Here is an 18,450-nt window from a genome sequence, read left to right on the forward strand (position 1 = left end):
CCGCAGCTTCTAGCCCTGCCCCTAGTGACTATAAACTATTGTAACGGAAAAAGGACACCTTTTAATCATGTATTTTCACTATACTTTGTGCTATTAACAAAAAATGAAGACATTTGTAAAATGGGCAGATTTTTTTTACATTTTCCTGGGTAAACAAAATTCCCACTAAGTAAAAAATTTACAAAAAATATTTAACTGACGAACCGAAAAAAAGTTATGGCTTTCAAAGCACTTAAAAGAGACTTAAACTAAAATGTGTCTGGTTATGTAAGGGGGTAACTGGAACTGGTTATGTAGGGGGGAAACTTGGCCAGTCTTTAGGGTGGTTTCACACACTGCATTTTATTTTATTTTTTTGAAAAAAGCCACTGCAGTTTTTTGAGTCAAAGCCAATAGTGCCTTAAGAGAAATGGAAAACATAATGCAAGGACCTTTACTTTTCTTTCCTGTTTGAACCACTTCTGGGCTTTGCATCAAAAACTGTAGAGGCGAATTTCTTAACAAAAAAAATGGTGTGGTGAACCCACCTTAATTGTTAGCACTGCATTTATAGTGATGATTTATGTGTTTTTCTTTCTTCCATTTTTAAATGTATTAAAAATATTACATACTATGTTATAGGTAATTTATTCTCTAGGCTGGGATGGGGGTTAAAGTGGCAATAAATGTCATGCTTTCTAGGGAAAAAACAAACATTATGGAGTTAGTTTCACTACATGGGGTTACTATGCAGTACCTATGTTTTCCAGAATGTAAATAAACATGCTGTGAGAAACTGCAGTTCTGCACTGTAATACAGGCTATTGCTCACCGCCTAGGAGACGTAGGAGATGGGATATCTTATAGCAGTGTCCTGTTCTTATTATCACCCCTCTATATGACCTGATTCCCACTTACATGGGTGAAAAGAGGCAGTGAGTGGCCAGTTTAAAGGGGATGTCCAAAATAATTAAAAATCCCCAGAATTGCTGAAAATAAAAATTTATGGTAAACTCACCACTTTCTCTGGCACTGTTCTCTGCAGTGCTGGTCTGGTCCTGCTAATCATCAATATTGTGACACACACAGTGACGTACGGGTGTATGGTCATATACTAGCCTAATGGCAAACAAGCAGCAGGATAGGACCATTGCTGCAGAGACCACCGCTGGTGAACTGATTTTTCAGCAAGAGCCCACATCCTGCTTCTGTAAACAGAAGGTTCATACTTACCTGCTCTGGACTTTTCTGAAAGGCTCACCAAGCTGCTACCTTTTTGAGTAGTCCCCATGCAAGAGACACTGGTGCAGGGCACCAAGGAGACAAGCAAGAGTCAGGACATGCAGAGTTTGTGTAGTATGGTAGTCAGGCAGTACATCAGTGCAGGTAGCACAGGGGGTTAGTTGTCACACTTGTGTGTGGGAGGAAAACACAACTCTGAGCATAGGAGAGAAAGGGGATAACGGAATAAGGCCTGAAAACTGGGGACGAAGATGGACACCTCCTAGTGAAGACCCTAACTCCAGTCCTGACAGACTACTAGTATGAACAGGCCCCAAAGGTAGGCAAAATACAAAAGGGAAAGGAAACACTTATCTTCAATGAAGCTTTGGTAGCACCAGGAACTCAGCCGAGAACCTAACACAAGTTAACCACAAGTCCAACAGAAGCTATAAACCGCATAGCATAGTGGGAGAAACAACAATAAATAGAGACCAAAATAGCCACACCTGGGGAAAGAAGGTATGGCAAGCACCAGAAACAACACAGACGTCATTTGATCTAAAAGGAAAACATGTCAGATCAAACCACATGTTGCCAGTCTCACAGGTCTCCTGCCACCTGTCGCGGGAACGTCTGTATGTCTCGGTACGTCCGTGACATTAGTATGGTCAATACAGTGATCAGCAGTGGCGCACCTACAGGGGGGGTCCAGCGGGTCTGGACCCCCCCCCCCTAGAACAACCAGCCCAATTTTTTTTTTTTTTAAATCCTTCAGGGCCGCACCGCCGATCACCACAGGCGGCGCGGCCCTGGATGTAATTGCGGCGGCCGCGGCGGTGGTGGGGGGGGGGGCAGTGGGAGTACTAGGAGATGAGCGCTTCCATTGTGGAAGCGCTCATCTCCATATATAATCCATCTGTATCGCCGTCCTTAGGACAGCGATACAGATGCCTGTGCTGTGCTGCGGCAGGGGAGGGAGAGGTGTGTCCCTCCCCTGTTCTTCTGATAGGCCGCAGGCACTAATGCCTGCAGCCTATCAGAGGCCAGCTCAGGCGAGATGACGTCATCATCACGCGCCTGAGCCGGGCAGCACACAGCAGGGACACAGACCACAAGAGCCTGCATCGCATCGCTGCTGATGGAGGTAAGTATCAGTGTATTTTTTTTTTGTTTTGTTTTTTTGGAGGGGGGGGAGCTGGCACTATGGGGGCACTAAAGGGGAGAACGGCACTATGGGGCATCTGGTGGTACTTTTTACTGGCACATTATGGGGGGGGGGACCATGGGGGAGAGGAGCACTATGGGGGCTCTAAAGGGGCTTTTTTTTTTTACACATTATGGGGGGCACTATAGGGGAGAACGGCACTAGGGGGCATCTGGTGGCACTATAGGGGCATTATTTGGGGGCACCATGGGGGAGAGGAGCACTATGGGGGATCTAAAGGGGCTTTTTTTTTTTACACATTATGGGGGGCACTATAGGGGAGAGCGGCACTATGGGGCATCTGGTGGCACTATAGGGGCATTATTTGGGGGCACTATAGGGAAGTGGGGGTTCTAAAGGGGCTTTTTTTCTTATTGGCACATGGGGGCATTATGGCATCTGGTGGCACTAAGGGGGCATTTTTTACTGGCACATTATGGGAGGCACTATAGGGGAGGGCGGCACTATGGAGGAGTGGAGCACTATTAAGGCATATGGTGGCACTTTGAAGGGGCATTTTTTACTGGCACATTATGGGGCGGCACCATGGGGGAGAGGAGCACTATGGGGGCATCTGGGGGGTCTAAAGGGGCTTTTTTTATTGACATATTATAGGGGAGAATGGCACTATAGGGGCATTATTTGGGGGCACTAAGGGGAAGTGGGGGCTCTAAAGGGGCCTTTATTCTTATTGGCACATTATGGGGGCATTATGGCATCTGGTGGCACTAAGGGGGCATTTTTTTACTGGCACATTATGGTAGGCACTATAGGGGAGGGCGGCACTATGGAGGAGTGGAGCACTATTAGGGCATATGGTGGCACTTAGAAGGGGTATTTTTTACTGGCACATTATGGGGGACACTATGGGGAAGGGGGAGAGGAGCACTATGAGGGCATTTACTGGGGCACTATATAGGGGTATTTTATACTGGCATACATTATGGGGACATTAGCTCAACAGCGGGCACTAAGCGGGGGTATTTCATGTACTGTCATATTGTAGGGAGAATTATTAGTACTAGGAGGTATTATGCGGAGCTTTGCTAATACTGGGGGGCTATGAGGAACATAATTACTAGTATGGGCACTATAGGGGCATTATTACTACTAAGTGTGCTCTGGCAGAGAATTATTTCTATTTTGGGGAGCCCTGTTACTTTGGGGGGCACCCTGCCACAGTATCAGCTTAGCACAATAATTTTTGGGGGACATTATCTTTATACTATTAGTGTCTGGGCGCAGTTATTTTTTTAGAGCACTGTGTGCCAATAATTGTTGAGGGGGGCACTATCTGTGTGGTAGTAGTATTTCCAGGGGGACTGTTTCTGCAGTATAGTATTGGGGGCACAGCGGGCACAGTATTGGGGGTGGCAGGAAAGGGTGTTCAGAAGATGATGGAAATGTGGGAAACTAATGTCTGTTTGTTAATCTCTGCAGAGATGGGAGATGGCTGAAAAATCATCATGGCGGTCTGGTCTGAATGGAGAAGATGAGGAAAGAGAACGTCTACAACAAAGGTGACATCACTGGATGTAAGAGGTATGTGGTGCTATGTAGGAGAGGAGATGCTCCGGCTCCTCCCCCTGCCATTTGCAGAAGGAGGATTCAGAGCTTGGGTGAGGACGGTCAAGGGGGGCAGCAGGCCACGGGCGGGTGGCAGATGATGGGGGGGAACCACAGGCCTTGAGCAGGATCAGGGGAGGGAGGAGAGTGGAGGAGCTTCCTGGCTGTAGCTTGTTATATAAGCAGGCAGTGCAGCCAGGACAGACCCTCCCCTCTCCATATGATGTGTAGAGACAGGCCGCAACTATAGAATGTCAGCTGTACAGTGTTTGTTGGGAGTGGCCTATTATATGTAGGAGGGGCTTTTAATAATGGGCGGGGCCAAAAAATTTGCCACATTGTTATTTTCCTGCAGGGCTTTTAGAATCGCCAAGTAAAAGAATCAGCGCAACACACTACATCCTTCCCCCTGCATTTTTAAATATAAAGGGGGCTTTGAAAAATTTAATTAGCACAGCGCACTACATATGCCACATTTTTTTGCCTTTCGGACCCCCCCTAAACAAAATTCCTGGGTGCTCCCCTGGTGATCAGTCAGTGGTCATGGCAGGCAATACAGGGTCAGTCTGGTAAACAGGCAGAGGTCAGGTATGGAAGGCCAGAATCACACAATAGTAAACATTTACAGGGCTATACAAGCTAGAATGCGATACCTCAATCACCTACCCATAAATGAAGGTACCCTATATACCTCTGGTAGCGCTGTCATTGGATGGGGACATATTAGCCCGTGAGGAGAGTGTGCATGGCACCAAGGGGACAAGCAAGAAGCTGCAAGCTGGCATGTACGGCCTGCAACAGGAAACGACAAGGAGCAATGGGAAGGGTAACTACTATGGTGGCTGTGCCCACCATGAGATAGGAGATGCTGACTGACATCACAGTTGCATTCTCTGTATGACTACAAATTGACATTGCTTGCAAGTGAAAATAATGTATTTTTCTGTTCATGATTTCTTAGGTTAATGGTGATTTCACAAGCCTTAGCCTTTTTGATTGCACTACTAGAAAAAAAATGAGTGCTCGAGATATTATAACACCAGTTACCATAGGAATTGGAAACAAACATCAGGTCAGATTTTTCTTGTCTCAGAAAACTGTAATTGAACTTCAGTTGTGAAGAATGTGTTAATGCTGTAATGCCTTAAAAATAGTGTTGGGTTTTAGAGGGTGTATCCTACAAAAGGCATGTACTCAGTCAGACCCATAGAGAATGGAGACGAACATGTGTAACCACCACTCATTGATCTCCACAATGGAGGCTAGTTACAATGAAATCAGTTAGAATAGTAGATCATCATTGTGTTGGGTTGCTTAATTGTGAGAATTTGTATATCATGCAAATTACTACTGTAATATGTTATTTTTACCTCTATTAACAACATTATTATTTTACAGAGTGTAAATTTTAATAAGACTCAGTATACTTTATCTCGGGACAAAATAAATTTCCACCGGTTAAATATGATTTCTGACAATAAACAATCAGCGCTGAAGATAACAGTTAGCTTCTCCAAGCCCCAAACCAGGACTTTTCCTGTGATGCTTTTAATTGGGTATGTATATAGTTTTCTATATTCTGAATTAGGTACCACTGTACTACTATGACAGTATTACCACTACTATGTCATTTTCATTATAGATTTGCTGAATATTTTAAATAATATAATTTCTTAACTGACATTTAAAATTCAGGTTATTCACTATACTCTATTTTCTTACACATATTTTAATCTTAGTAATAGTTCTGCCAACAAAATACTTAGCATGACAAATGAAAAATAGCAATTATATTTAATTAAAATGGGCAGCATAGTGGCTCATTGGTTAGCACTGGTGCCTTGCTGCTAGGTTTGAATCCCACCAAGGACAACATCTGTTTAGAGTTTGTATGTTATCCCCTTGTTTGCGTGGGTTTCCTCCAGGTACTCTGGTTTTCTTCCCTACTCCTAAGTTATACTGATAGGGAACTTAGATTCTGAGCCCTATTGGGGACGGCATATGATTATAATGCCTGTAAAGCACTATGGAATATGTCAGCACTATTTGAATGAGTAAATTAAATAGATGTCCTTTACATTGTGTACTGAATATGGCACACATGTAAATTTTTACTAATATAGGGTTCCTTTAAAATGACCAGTGAGTGATAGTAATAGATGTGCATATGGATCTCTCTGTATTACATACAATCTTGATTACCATATTTTAATTTAAGAGAGGGGTTGCATGATGAATACAACCCATTTCCGTATGTCCTTTTAGGGCATATGGAAATCATAGAGAGGTGTCTATAAGCCAGAATGGAGAGTAGCTCTTAGTCAGGCAGACCATAATTGGCCTTCGTTTACTACAAGGCTTCCCACTGAAAATAACAGCTAATCACATCATGACTAGTGATGAGCGAGCATGCTCGGCTGAATACCTGTTCAGCAGCCAATAAACGTGCAGGTAAGTACTGCCATCACTGTAATGCCAGTAGCCATGTTGGCTACTGGCTTACAGTGATTGGCTGGCCGAAACGCGTCATCGGATGCTTTATAGCACCCGATGACGTGGGTTCGGCTCATTGCGAGTCAGGGAGAGCTGCGCTTAGGAAGGGACAGATAGTGTAGTGTACCTTTGAATAACATTTCAAAGACCCAAAAGTTAAGGACTATTGTGTGTGGTGGCAGCAATTTAATTGTTCAAAGTTGTACTTGAATTATTTTTTTTATACTTTTCGAAATAGCGATTATTTTGCTATATAGAAGGTGTCTGCAGTGACTTGTGACATCTGTGCAGCAATACCTTCTATGTGTCAGGGGCAGAGATAGGAAGAATATTAGTGAAAACAATAATTTTTTTCCCATAATCCACATTTTTGCTGTCAACAGTGTAATCCGTGAATTGTGTGATCTGCGCTTCAATACCTTGTGTGGTTGTCAGGCCCATATATAGGGAAAAATTGAAAATACAGAAAAATTTTCTCCCATAATCTGTCCAAATTTTTGCTGTCAACGGTGTAATCCGTGAATTGTGTGATCTGCGCTTCAACACCTTGTGTGGTTGTCAGGCCCAGATATAGTGAAAAATATAAATATAAACTACATCAGAAAACAGTGTCTGTACCACAGATTCCAATAATCTGGGCCTAAAATAGTGTCCATATTCTGTGGTGTTCTGTGACATATACAGTACGCCATCCGAAAACTGTTTCTTTAGCGTAATTTAAATAATCAGGGGCCAGTCCTCATCTACTGTCTCTGTAGTGTGTGAGTGTAATACACATCCGTGACATATACAGTACTCCATCTGAAAACTGTTTCTTTAGTGTAAATTTAAATAATCTGGGCCTAATCTAGTGTCCATAGAGTGTGGCTTTCTGTGACATATACAGTACGCCATCCGAAAACTGTTTCTTTAGGGCAAATGTAACTAATCTGGGCCCAATATAGTGTCCATATTCTGTGTGTTTCTGTGACATATACTGTCCTGCATCCGAAAACTATTTCTTTAGGGCAAATTCCAATAATCTGGGCCTAATATAGTGTCCATATTCTGTGGGTTTCTGTGACATATACTGTCCTGCATCAGAAAACTGTGTCTTTAGCGGACTGTAAAACAATCTGCGCCACATCTAGTGACAAAACCATTAATATGAAGAAGGCGAGCACTAAGGGACGGGGAAGTGGGCGTGATGCTGATGGTGCGCACAGAGGCCGTGGCCCTGGGCGCAATGAAACTAAACTGTGCCTGCTGCCAGTGCACCAGAAAAAAAAAAAACATCCCCCGTACCCAGCTTCATGTCCAACTTAGCTGGGCGGCGTAGGACAACACTGTCTAAGTCGGAACAGTGCAAACAGTTGGTCGGTTGGATTGCTGAAGATAATGCTTCCAGTCGGTTAAGCACCACCCTCTCTTCCACCAAGTCCAGTCTCTGTAGCCAAGAGTCTGGTCAACCAAATCCTTACTTTGATCATCTTTCCTCCCACCATGGAGAGGCTTGCCAAACGAGTGATCCCACACACTGATATTCCGAGGAGCTCTTTCCAGCACCACTATTACATTTGGCCCTCACGCCTGGCACGCTTGAAGAGGGACTTGAGATATTGTGCTCTGATTCCCAACCTCTTGAGCCTTCACAGTCTGAAGAAGATGACGGTGGTGAACTGCAATCATTCGTTCATGAGGTGGATAATGATGAGACACAGTTGTCAATCACTGATGTTGTGGTTAGGTCAAGTCAGGAGGATGAGCAGAGTGAGGAAGTGGAAGAGTTGGTGGTTGATGATGAGGTCACTGACCCAACATGGGAAGGTAAAAAGCCGAGCAAGGACCGCAGTACAGAGGGGGAGGGATCCGCAGCACCGCAACAGGCTGGAAGAGGCAGTGGGGTTGCAAAAGGGAGAAGTCGGCCCACAACAAACAGGCCCGCAACCGTTACAATGAGCACCCCTATGTGTAAATCTAACTTGCCAAGGGGTAAGTGTTCCGCAGTATGGCGCGGTTTTGATGAAAGTGCAGATGACAAAAGTGGTAGTTTGCAACCTGTGCCGTACTAAAATCAGCCGCGGCGTGAACACTAGCAACCTCACCACCAGCAGCATGATCCGCCACATGGCATTCAAGCACCATAATAAGTGGGCCGAACGCCTGGTTCACAATCTAGGTCTGCGGGTCACACCACTGCCTCCTCTTCCCCTGTGTTACGCACTGCTGGCCAATCTTCTGTCGGAGGCGCAGGCCCGGAAGCCCCTAACCCTGCACCTGGACCTTCGCATGAACCATAAGCAACAACATCCTCTTCCCTGTCCCAGCGCAGCATCCAAATGTCCATAACACAGTCATTTGAACGCAAGCGCAAATTCCCATCCACAGGCCATAGCACTAAATGCACAACTTTCAAAATTACTGGCCCTTGAAATGTTGCCATTTAGGCTTGTGGAAACTGAGGCCTTTCCTCAGCCTGATGTCGGAGGCCGTCCCTCAGTACGCAGTTCCCAGCCGCCACTATTTTTCACGGTGTGCCAAGCCCGCCTTACACCAACATGTGTCCCAGAACATCACCCGTGCCCTGACCAATGCAGTTACTGGGAAGGTCCACTTAACCACGGACACATGGACAAGTGCTGGTGGCCAGGGACGCTACATTTCCCTGACAGCACATCTGGGTCAATTTTGTGGGGGCCGGGAGTCAGTCGTACCCTGGGATGGCACAGGTGCTACCCATGCCCAGGATTGCGGGCCCTACGTCCATCAGGGTCTCTGCTAGCAGCTATGTTACTGTCTCCAACCCCCACTTCTCCTCCACTTCCTCCTCCTCCACTTCCACCTTCAGCAGCAGTCAGCCATCAGTCGTTAGCTGAGCGTCAACAGGCTGTGCTGAAGTTGATCTGCTTAGGGGACAAACAGCACACCGCGGCAGAGCTGTGGCAGGGTATAAGGGACCAGACCGAGCTGTGGCTGTCGCCACTCAACCTACGACGAGGCATGGTTGTGTCTGACAATGGCCGTAACTTGGTGGCGGCTTTGGAACTTGGCAACCTGACACACATCCCATACCTAGCCCACATCTTAAACTTAGTGGTTTAGCGGTTTATCAAAACCTACCCCAATTTGCCAGAGCTACTAGTGTGCCCAATTCCGCAAGTCGTCCACAGCTTCAGCCGGTCTGTCAACACTGCAGCAGCGCTTGCGGCTTCCAGCTCACCAACTGTTATGTAACTTGAGCACGCTCTGCAACTCTACGTTCCACATGTTGGCCAGGCTTTGTGAGCAGCAGAGGGCAGTTGTGGAATAGCAGCTGCAACATGGTCGTCACCTTTCGAGTCAACTGCCACTATTCACAAGCGAGGAGTGGGCATTGATGTCAGACCTCTGTGAGGTTTTAAAAAACTTTGATGAATCCACACAGATGGTTAGTGGTGATAACGCTATTATCAGCGTAACCATCCCACTGCAGTGTCTACTCAAACGATTGCTGCTCACAATTAAGGACGACGAATGTGGCAGACGAGGAAATGGGGAGGACATTGCACAGGGTGATAGCCAGCCCACCCTCAGTTCATCTTCTCAGTGCGAATTGCACCATGAAGAGGAGGAGGAGCTGGAGACAGTTGCCTCTGCTACAGAGGCTAGTACCCATAGAACTTTAATTCCATCTGTTCAGCGTGGATGGGCAGAAGAGGAGGAGATGGAGAGTCATCCTGATGTTGACATCGACATCTTGCCAGTTGGCTGACTTCATGTTAGGCTGACCCTCGCGTTACACACATTTTAGATAACACGGATTACTGGGTGTTCACCCTTCTCGACCCCCGCTACAAAGATAACTTCTCATCTCTCATTCATCTGGTGGAGAGGACGAGCAAAACGGTGCAATACCAGAAGATCCTTGTTGGAAAATTGCTCCAAAATTTCCCATCTGACAACGTTGGTGGCAGAGACTATACTTCCTTGGCCAACCAAGGAGGGGGAGACAAGGGGAACACACAGCAGTTCCAACAGAGGCAGGGCAACACTCTCCAAAGCCTGGGACGGTTTCATGAAACCCCGCCAGCACCCTCACCCTGATGTGCGGCCTACTGCCACAAGGAGAGAAACATTTTGGAAGATGGTGAAGGAGTACATAACAGACCGCTTCAGCGTCCTCAATGATCCCTCAGTGCCTTACAACTACTGTGTGTCCAAGCGGGCACAAACTGGCGCTCTACGCTTTGGAGTTGCTGGCCTGCCCTGCCGCCAGTGTTTTGTCTGAGCGTGTATTTAGTGCTGCTGGTGGCATTGTAACAGATAAGCGTATCCGCCTGTCAACTGAAAATGCTGACAGGTTGACTCATATAAAAATGAACAAGGCCTGGATTGACTATGCCTTCTTGACTCCACCAGAGGAATGCTGATGAACATAAAGGCACTTTACATGTGTTGTTTTTAATGTAGTTAATAGACTGTATTCCCATGCACCCCTTTCACCACTAACAAGGGTATATGATTGAACCTTCCTTTTCTCATCCTCCTCCTCCTCTTCCGTCATATCAACATGCATTGCTTATTCGTCACATAAAATGCCCTCACATATATGGCCTTCGAATATAATTTTTTAGCGGGTCCGTTTAATGTGAATGAGGCCCTCCTTTATGTGATATACAGGTTGTATGGGAGTGCCTCTCCCTTGTAATTTTTGGCAGCACTTGCACTTTATATACAAGTAAATATACAGGAAAGAATGTTTTCAATCATTTTTACCTATAAAATCAATTTTTTACTTTGGTTTTGTGCGTAAAACCTTAATTCCTTAATTAGATTGTGGGCCTGGTGATCACTTTAAGCCTGTTTAAGCTGCATCAGCAGCAGCATAGTGATAAAAATGAGTGGCAAGGTGACATGTTGTGGAGATGGCAGCATGAGGAGGCCACATAGTGGCACAATGACTAAGTCTGGATAAAAGGCTAAGGCCACAGATTGTTTAGAAAGAGGCAGATGGAAACAATCTGTGGAGCTGTATCACGGTCACGTGCAGATTGATGCAGACCAGGGCCGTAGCTATAGGGGAAGCTGCAGCTTTGGGGCCCTGACCACGAAGGGGCCCATCCAGGAGGAGGAGGACTAAAGGATATGGTCAGGGCCGCCTCAACAGTATTACACAATTAAGTTAATTAAAGTGACAGTATAGACAGTGTATAAAACGGATGGAACAGCTGCCGGCCCTGGTCTGAGAGAGCGATCTTTACTAGCCACAGGACTGGGGGTGGCATGAAAGGAAGGGGTCGCTAAAAAATTACTGTGGGATGGAGCCCCATTCAAAAATTTGGTGTGCTGCCCAGTTATTTCTAGCTACGCCACTGATGCAGCCCACAAAAGCAAGTTGGGTTTATCGATTGCAAAACCATGATTAAATTGTTGGCCTGGTGATCACTTTAAGCCCTTTTAAGCTACATTAGCAGCAGCATGGGGATAAAAATGAGTGGCAAGGTGACATGGTGTGAAGATGGCAGCATGAGGAGGCCACATAGTGGCACAATGACAGAGTCTGGATAAAAGACTAAGGCCACAGATTGTTTAGAAAGATGCAGGTGGAAACAAATCTGTAGAGCTGTATGACGGTCACCTGCAGATTAATGCAGCCATCAAAATCAAGTTGGGTTTGTCGGTTCCACCTCAGCTCACCAGCAGGCCCGCACCTAAAATCTTTTACAGGGTCAGCTCACATGCAGGCCCTCGCATAGAACTTTTTAGAGGGTCAGCTCAGCTGTAGGCCCTTGCAAATAATGTTTTACAGGGTCAGCTCACCCACAGACACTAGCATATAATGTTTTACAGGGTCAGCTCACTAGCAGGCCCGCAACTCCAAATCTTTTACAGGGTCAGCTCACCTGCAGGCCCGCAACTCATGCTGCCTTGCTTTGAAGTAGTAGCCGTAGCCGTTTATCAGGCTCCCTCTCCGAAATCGAACAATGATTCCCCATTACCGGTGGTCACCATGTTAGCGCATAAAAGAACATCGAAAGTTGATAGGAAAGATATCCAAATGGATCGTGGACGTCACGGGGACGTGCGATCAGGCAGAAGTTATCTAGAGTCAACAAAGCGGCAGCAGGGCCTCTCCTGTATAACGTTTCCTCATCCAAAATACTGCAGTGACATTTCCCGTCATTTTTTTATTACTCATTCCAATAACAGGGCAGCTTAAGAGTTATTTATCGTCACTACTTCCACGAGTCGGGAGTATGTGATTTGAGCGACACCCGCTTGCCTTCCTTGGATATGTTAGCCGTTTCTCAGGCTCCCTCTCCAGCATCGAACCCTTATTCCCCGTTACCCGTGATCACCATGGTAGGCGCAGAAAAGAACATCGAAAGTTGATAGGGCAGACATCTAAAGGGATCGTCGCCATCACGGGGACATGCAATCGCCCAGAGGTCATCTAGAGTCACCAATGCAGCAGCAGGCCCTTGCCCGTAAGGTTTTAGATGGTCAGATCAGCAGACCCTTGCTCCAAATGTTTTTGAGGGTTACCAGCAGGCCTTCAATCATAATTTTTCAAGGGTGTGTATGATGCCCTCCTTTATGTGTAACAAAGGGTGTTTTGGAGTGCCGGTTCCTTGTAATTTTTGGTAGCCCTTTAACCTGTTTGGGACACATGACGTATCGGTACGGCATGTTGTCCCAATACTTAAGGACACATGACGTACCGGTACGTCATGTGTAGTTCCGATCACCGCCGCCCGACGGGCGGTGATCGGAACTGGGTGCCTGCTCAAATCATTGAGCAGGCACCCGGGGACAATGCGCCGGGGGGTCCTGTGACCCCCGATGTCGGCGATCGCAGCAAACCGCAGGTCAATTCAGACCTGCGGTTTGCTGCGTTTCTGGGTTATTCGGGTCTCTGGGGACCCGATAACCGGGAACAGGATGGTGATCGGTGGTGTGATAATACACCACCAATCACCATCCTGCGATCCTGAGAGGTGATGGTGACATCACCTCTCAGGATCACCTCTCATTGGTCGGCTGGGCGGGCGGCAGAATAAATTACAGCTGCACATCGATCACCAGAGCCAGCACCCCCATCTGTGCAAGGATCATCAGCCAGCACCCCCATCTGTGCACCAGCGCCCCCAAGGTATTTAGGGAAATGTTCGGTTAGGCAGGGATATTCAGGGAAAGTTAGTGAACTGTGTGACCCTAGACCCCCCAGGGGTGCTGCACCTTTTCCCCCTGCCCCTCCCCCCACAACTTTTTTTGGGGCGCAAGCATTTTTATTTTATTTTTTCTGCGTATGCTGACTGTGGCCGGAACTCTTAGCGTCCGGCCATTGTTAGCGCATCGCACGCCCCACCGCTGGTCAACTTCGGACGGTTGATCAGCGAGTTAGAATTTTTTTTCACATTTTTTGTCCTTTTTTTATTTCGTTTTTTTTTGTCTGTTAGGTTTAGGGTAAGTTCGTGAACACCCTTGCCCCCACACACACTCACACCAAATATAGTTTAACACGCACACACACACTCCCCTATGGCCCGCCAGATGTTCTCGGCCGAGAAGGCATACGCCCAGCTTGCCTCCGAGTCCGAGAGCCCCAGTGAGGACGAGTCATCCACGTCCTCCTCATCATCTAGCGATGATGAGCCCCCAAGGCGGCGGAGACGCCGCCAGGCGGAGCAAGGGGACCGCCAGACGCCCTGTGGCCCACACTAGTACGAGCAGCTCTGGGGCTCGTACTAGTTTTCCGGCCCACCAGTTAAGTCCACCTGAGCCCCCTGCTGGTGAACGAACTTGTGTGGTGTACCCCAGAGCATTTTGAGCCCGCGATTCCTGATTTTGTAGGCCAACCAGGAATCCAGATTTCCACAGTGGGCTTCACTGTATATGACTATTCTAGTCTTTTTTTCAGTGACCACTTTGTAAATCTGATGGTGGAGCAAACAAACCTGTACGCCTAACAGTTAGTTGCTCAACACCAGGGCTCCTTTTTGGCTAGGGCCGGTGGCTGGACTCCGGTCAGTGCAGCCGAGATGAGGACGTTTTGGGGCCTCGTTCTGCACATGGGCCTAGTCAAAAAACCTAGTGTCAGGCATTACTGGAGTGGGGACGTCCTCTACCAGACCCCACTTTACAGTAAGGCCATGACACGCTCCCGGTTTGAGGCCATCTGGAAATGCCTCCATTATGCAGATAATGCAGCATGTTCCCCCCCAAGTTGATCCTGCCTATGACCGCCTGTACAAAATCAGGCCGGTCATCGATCACTTTGGGGTCAAATTTGCGCAGGCCTATGTACCTGGAAGGGAGGTCGCAGTTGATGAGTCTCTCATTGCTTTCAAGGGGAGACTCATTTTCCGCCAGTATGTTCCCTCTAAGCGGGCGAGGTATGGCGTGAAACTGTACAAACTTTGTGAGAGTACCTCAGGGTACACTTACAAGTTTCATGTGTACGAGGGGCGAGATTCCCGTATTCAACCCCCAGAATGTCCCCCCACTCTGGGTGTTAGCGGGAAACTTGTGTGGGACCTTATGCACCCACTGCTAGATAAGGGTTACCACCTGTACGGTGGCTAACTTTTATACTAGTATCCCCTTGTTCCAGTCCCTCGCCGCCAGATCCATGTCCGCTTGTGGGACCGTGCGGAAAAATCAACGTGGCCTCCCTACCCACCCCCTCAAGGTACCTATCCCCAGGGGTGAGACCCGTGCCCTTACCAGTGGAAACCTGTTGCTGGTCAGATATAAGGACAAGAGGGATGTCCTTGTACTGTCCACAATTCACGGTAATGGCATCACCCCTGTCCCTGTGCGAGGTACCGCAGCAATGGTCGTCAAGCCCGATTGTGTCGTCGACTACAATCGGTATATGGGAGGAGTTGATCTCTCTGATCAAGTCCTCAAGCTATATAATGCCATGCGCAAAACCCGGGCATGGTACAAAAAAGTTGCGGTCTTCTTGGTGCAGGTTGCCTTGTACAACTCTTTTGTGCTGTCCTGGAGCGCTGGCAACACAGGGTTTCTTCAGTTCTATGAGTCAATCCTCAAGGACCTGATCTTTTCTGACCGGGAAAGAGCAGGCCGGAGTACCTCGGGTACCCCGGATCGTCCCTGGCCAACACTTTCCAGGTGTGGTCCCCCATACTGGAAAGAAGGGACGGACCCAAAAAAGGTGCAGAGTGTGTCACAGGAGGGGGATACGGAAGGACACCACTATTCAGTGTGACATGTGCCCCAATCATCCGGGCCTCTGCATTATTGGTTGCTTCAGGGAGTACCACACTTCCATGGAGTATTAAATTTATATTCCTCTTCCCCAATTTAGCCACTGACAATCGGATAAAAAACAATGGTTCTCACACTTAAGACACTAATACAAAAAAAAAAAAGGTTTTCAAAAATATTAGTTAGTAAAACTAAAATAAATAAAAAAAGTTTTAATAGCAAGCGATCAAAAAGTCTTATGCCCCCCCAAAATAGTGCCAATAAAACTGTCCTCTCATCCCACAAAAAATGAGCCCCTACCTAAAATAATCGGCTAAAAACAAAAAAAAAATGACTCTTAGACTATGGAGATACTAAAATGTTTTTTTTTGTTTATAAAAAGATAATATAGTGTAAAACATAAATAAATAAAAAGTAGACATATTAGGTATCGCCGCGTCCGTAAGAATCTGCTCTATAAAAATACCCCATGACCTAACCCCTCAGATGAACACGGTCAAAAAAATAAAATAAAAACTGTGCCAAGACAGCAATTTTTAGGCAAATTTTCCATTTTAATCAGTTTTTTTTCCAGTAACAAAGCAAGGGTTAACAGCCAAACAAAACTAAATATTTATTACCCTGATTCTGCAGTTTACAGAAACACCCCATATGTGGTCGTAAACTGCTGTATGACCAAACGGCAGGGCGCAGAAGGAAAGGAACGCCGTATGGTTTCTGGAAGGCAGATTTTGATGGCCTTTTTTTTTTGGCACTATGTCCCATTTGAAGCCCCCCTGATGCACCCCTAGAGTAGAAACTCCATAAAAGCGACCCCATCTAAGAAACTTCACCCCCAAAGGTATTCAAATCTGATTTTACAAACTTTATTAACCCTTTAGGTGTTCCTCAACAGTTTATGGCAAATGGAGATGAAATTTCAGAATTTCGATTTTTGGTAACTTTGCCTTGTAATATAGATAAACCAAAAATCATATGTACCCTAAAAATAGTCCCAACATAACTGCCACCTTATCCCGTAGTTTCCAAAATGGGGTCACTTTTATGGAGTTTCTACTCTAGGGGTGCATCAGGAGGGCTTCAAATGGGACATGGTGTAAATAAACCAGTCCAGCAAAATCTGCCTAAAAAATGGATTAAAATGGAAAATTTGCCAAAAAATTGAAATTCTCAAATTCCATCTCCATTTGCCAATAACTCTTGTGCAACACCTAAAGGGTTAACAAAGTTTTAAATACCTTGAGGGGTGCAGTTTCTTAGATGGGGTCACTTTTATGGAGTTTCTACTCTAGGGGTGCATCAGGGGGGCTTCAAATGGGACATGGTGTAAATAAACCAGTCCAGCAAAATCTGCCTTCTAAAAACCACACGGCGCACCTTTCCCTCTACGCCCTACCGTATGCCCGTACAGTAGTTTACGGCCACATATGGGGTGTTTCTGCAAACTACAGAATCAGGGCAATAAAATTTGATATTTGTTTGGCTGTTAACCCTTGCTTTGTTACTGGAAAAAATTGATTAAAATTGAAAATTTGCCCAAAAATCTAAATTCTGAAATTTTATCTTCATCTGCCATTAACTCTTGTGGAACACCTAAAGGGTTAATGATGTTTGTAAAATCAGTTTGGAATACCTTGAGGGGTGTAGTTTCTAGAATGGGGTCATTTTTGGGTGGTTTCTATTATGTAAGCCTCACAAAGTGACTTCAGACCTGAACTGGTCCCTAAAAATTGGGTTTTTTAAAATTTCAGAAAAATTTCAAGATTTGCTTCTAAACTTCTAAGCCTTGTAACGTCCCCAAAAAATAAAATATCATTCCCAAAATGATCCAAACATGAAGTAGACATATGGGGAATGTAAAGTAATAACTATTTTTGGAGATATTACTATGTATTATAGAAGTAGAGAAGTTGAAACTTAAAAATTTGCTAATTTTTTGTACATTTGGTATATTTTTATAAATAAAAATGAATTTTTTTGACTCCATTTTACCAGTGTCATGAAGTACAATATGTGCCGAAAAAAAACTATCTCAGAATGGCCTGGATAAGTCAAAGCGTTTTAAAGTTATCACCACATAAAGTGACACTGGTCAGATTTTGGTCCTTAAGGTGAAAATGAGCCCGGTCCCTAAGGGGTTAACTTAGTGCATAGGCTTTATGAGTGTAGGAGTCCCCCTGCCTGAACAATTGTACCACAATGTGAATGAGGCCCTCCTTTATGTGATATACAGGCTGTTTCGGAGTGCCTCTTGCTTGTAATTTTTTGCAGCAATTGAACTTTATATACAGTTGAATATACAGGAAAGAATGTTTCCGAACAATTTTTCATGTAAAATAAAAAAATTTTGTTAGGGGTTTTGTGCTTATTTTTGTCAGTCTGTAAAAGTGGCGTACGACTTGGACAACATGGTTCCCAGCAGCGACCTGGGAGTCCAAGATGCATCCAGACATCGTCCCCATGGTGTTCCTGATCCATTTTGGTGGTGTTTCTGTCACTTTCTGACCTTTTTTAATGGACCAGGCACCCTCCCCTCTTCAGAGCAGGGGGTGCCTGGTAGTCTCCCATTTACTTCCATTATACTCGTGTGCTCGGCTGAGCACACGAATAAAGCAATGTGTTTGGGCCGAACACCCGAATACTTTGGTGCTCGATCATCAATAATCAGGACATCATTCTTTTAGCCACTTTCAGCTGTTCCAACTCATGAAATCATAGTGATCTATGATAGTGATCTATGGATGCTTTGCATTCCAGTCTGTCCATTGGTCTACTGTGATTTTCCTGTGCTA

At 45.8% G+C, this 18,450-nt stretch overlaps 1 protein-coding gene across 2 annotated transcripts in view; it reads left to right on the plus strand.

The window, feature by feature from the left end:
* The window catches only part of PKD1L1 (polycystin 1 like 1, transient receptor potential channel interacting), a 492,422-nt gene that overhangs the window by 218,670 nt on the left and 255,302 nt on the right, over positions 1-18,450 (plus strand). For both annotated transcript variants that reach the window (XM_040432599.1, XM_040432598.1), the window contains exons 36-37: positions 4,935-5,045; positions 5,372-5,529. In XM_040432599.1, the coding sequence (XP_040288533.1) occupies positions 4,935-5,045; positions 5,372-5,529 (269 nt within the window). The remainder of the gene's footprint in view (positions 1-4,934; positions 5,046-5,371; positions 5,530-18,450) is intronic.

The sequence above is a fragment of the Bufo bufo genome, chromosome 5 (genome assembly GCF_905171765.1).
Source record: "Bufo bufo chromosome 5, aBufBuf1.1, whole genome shotgun sequence".
Classification (NCBI taxonomy): Eukaryota; Metazoa; Chordata; class Amphibia; order Anura; family Bufonidae; genus Bufo; species Bufo bufo.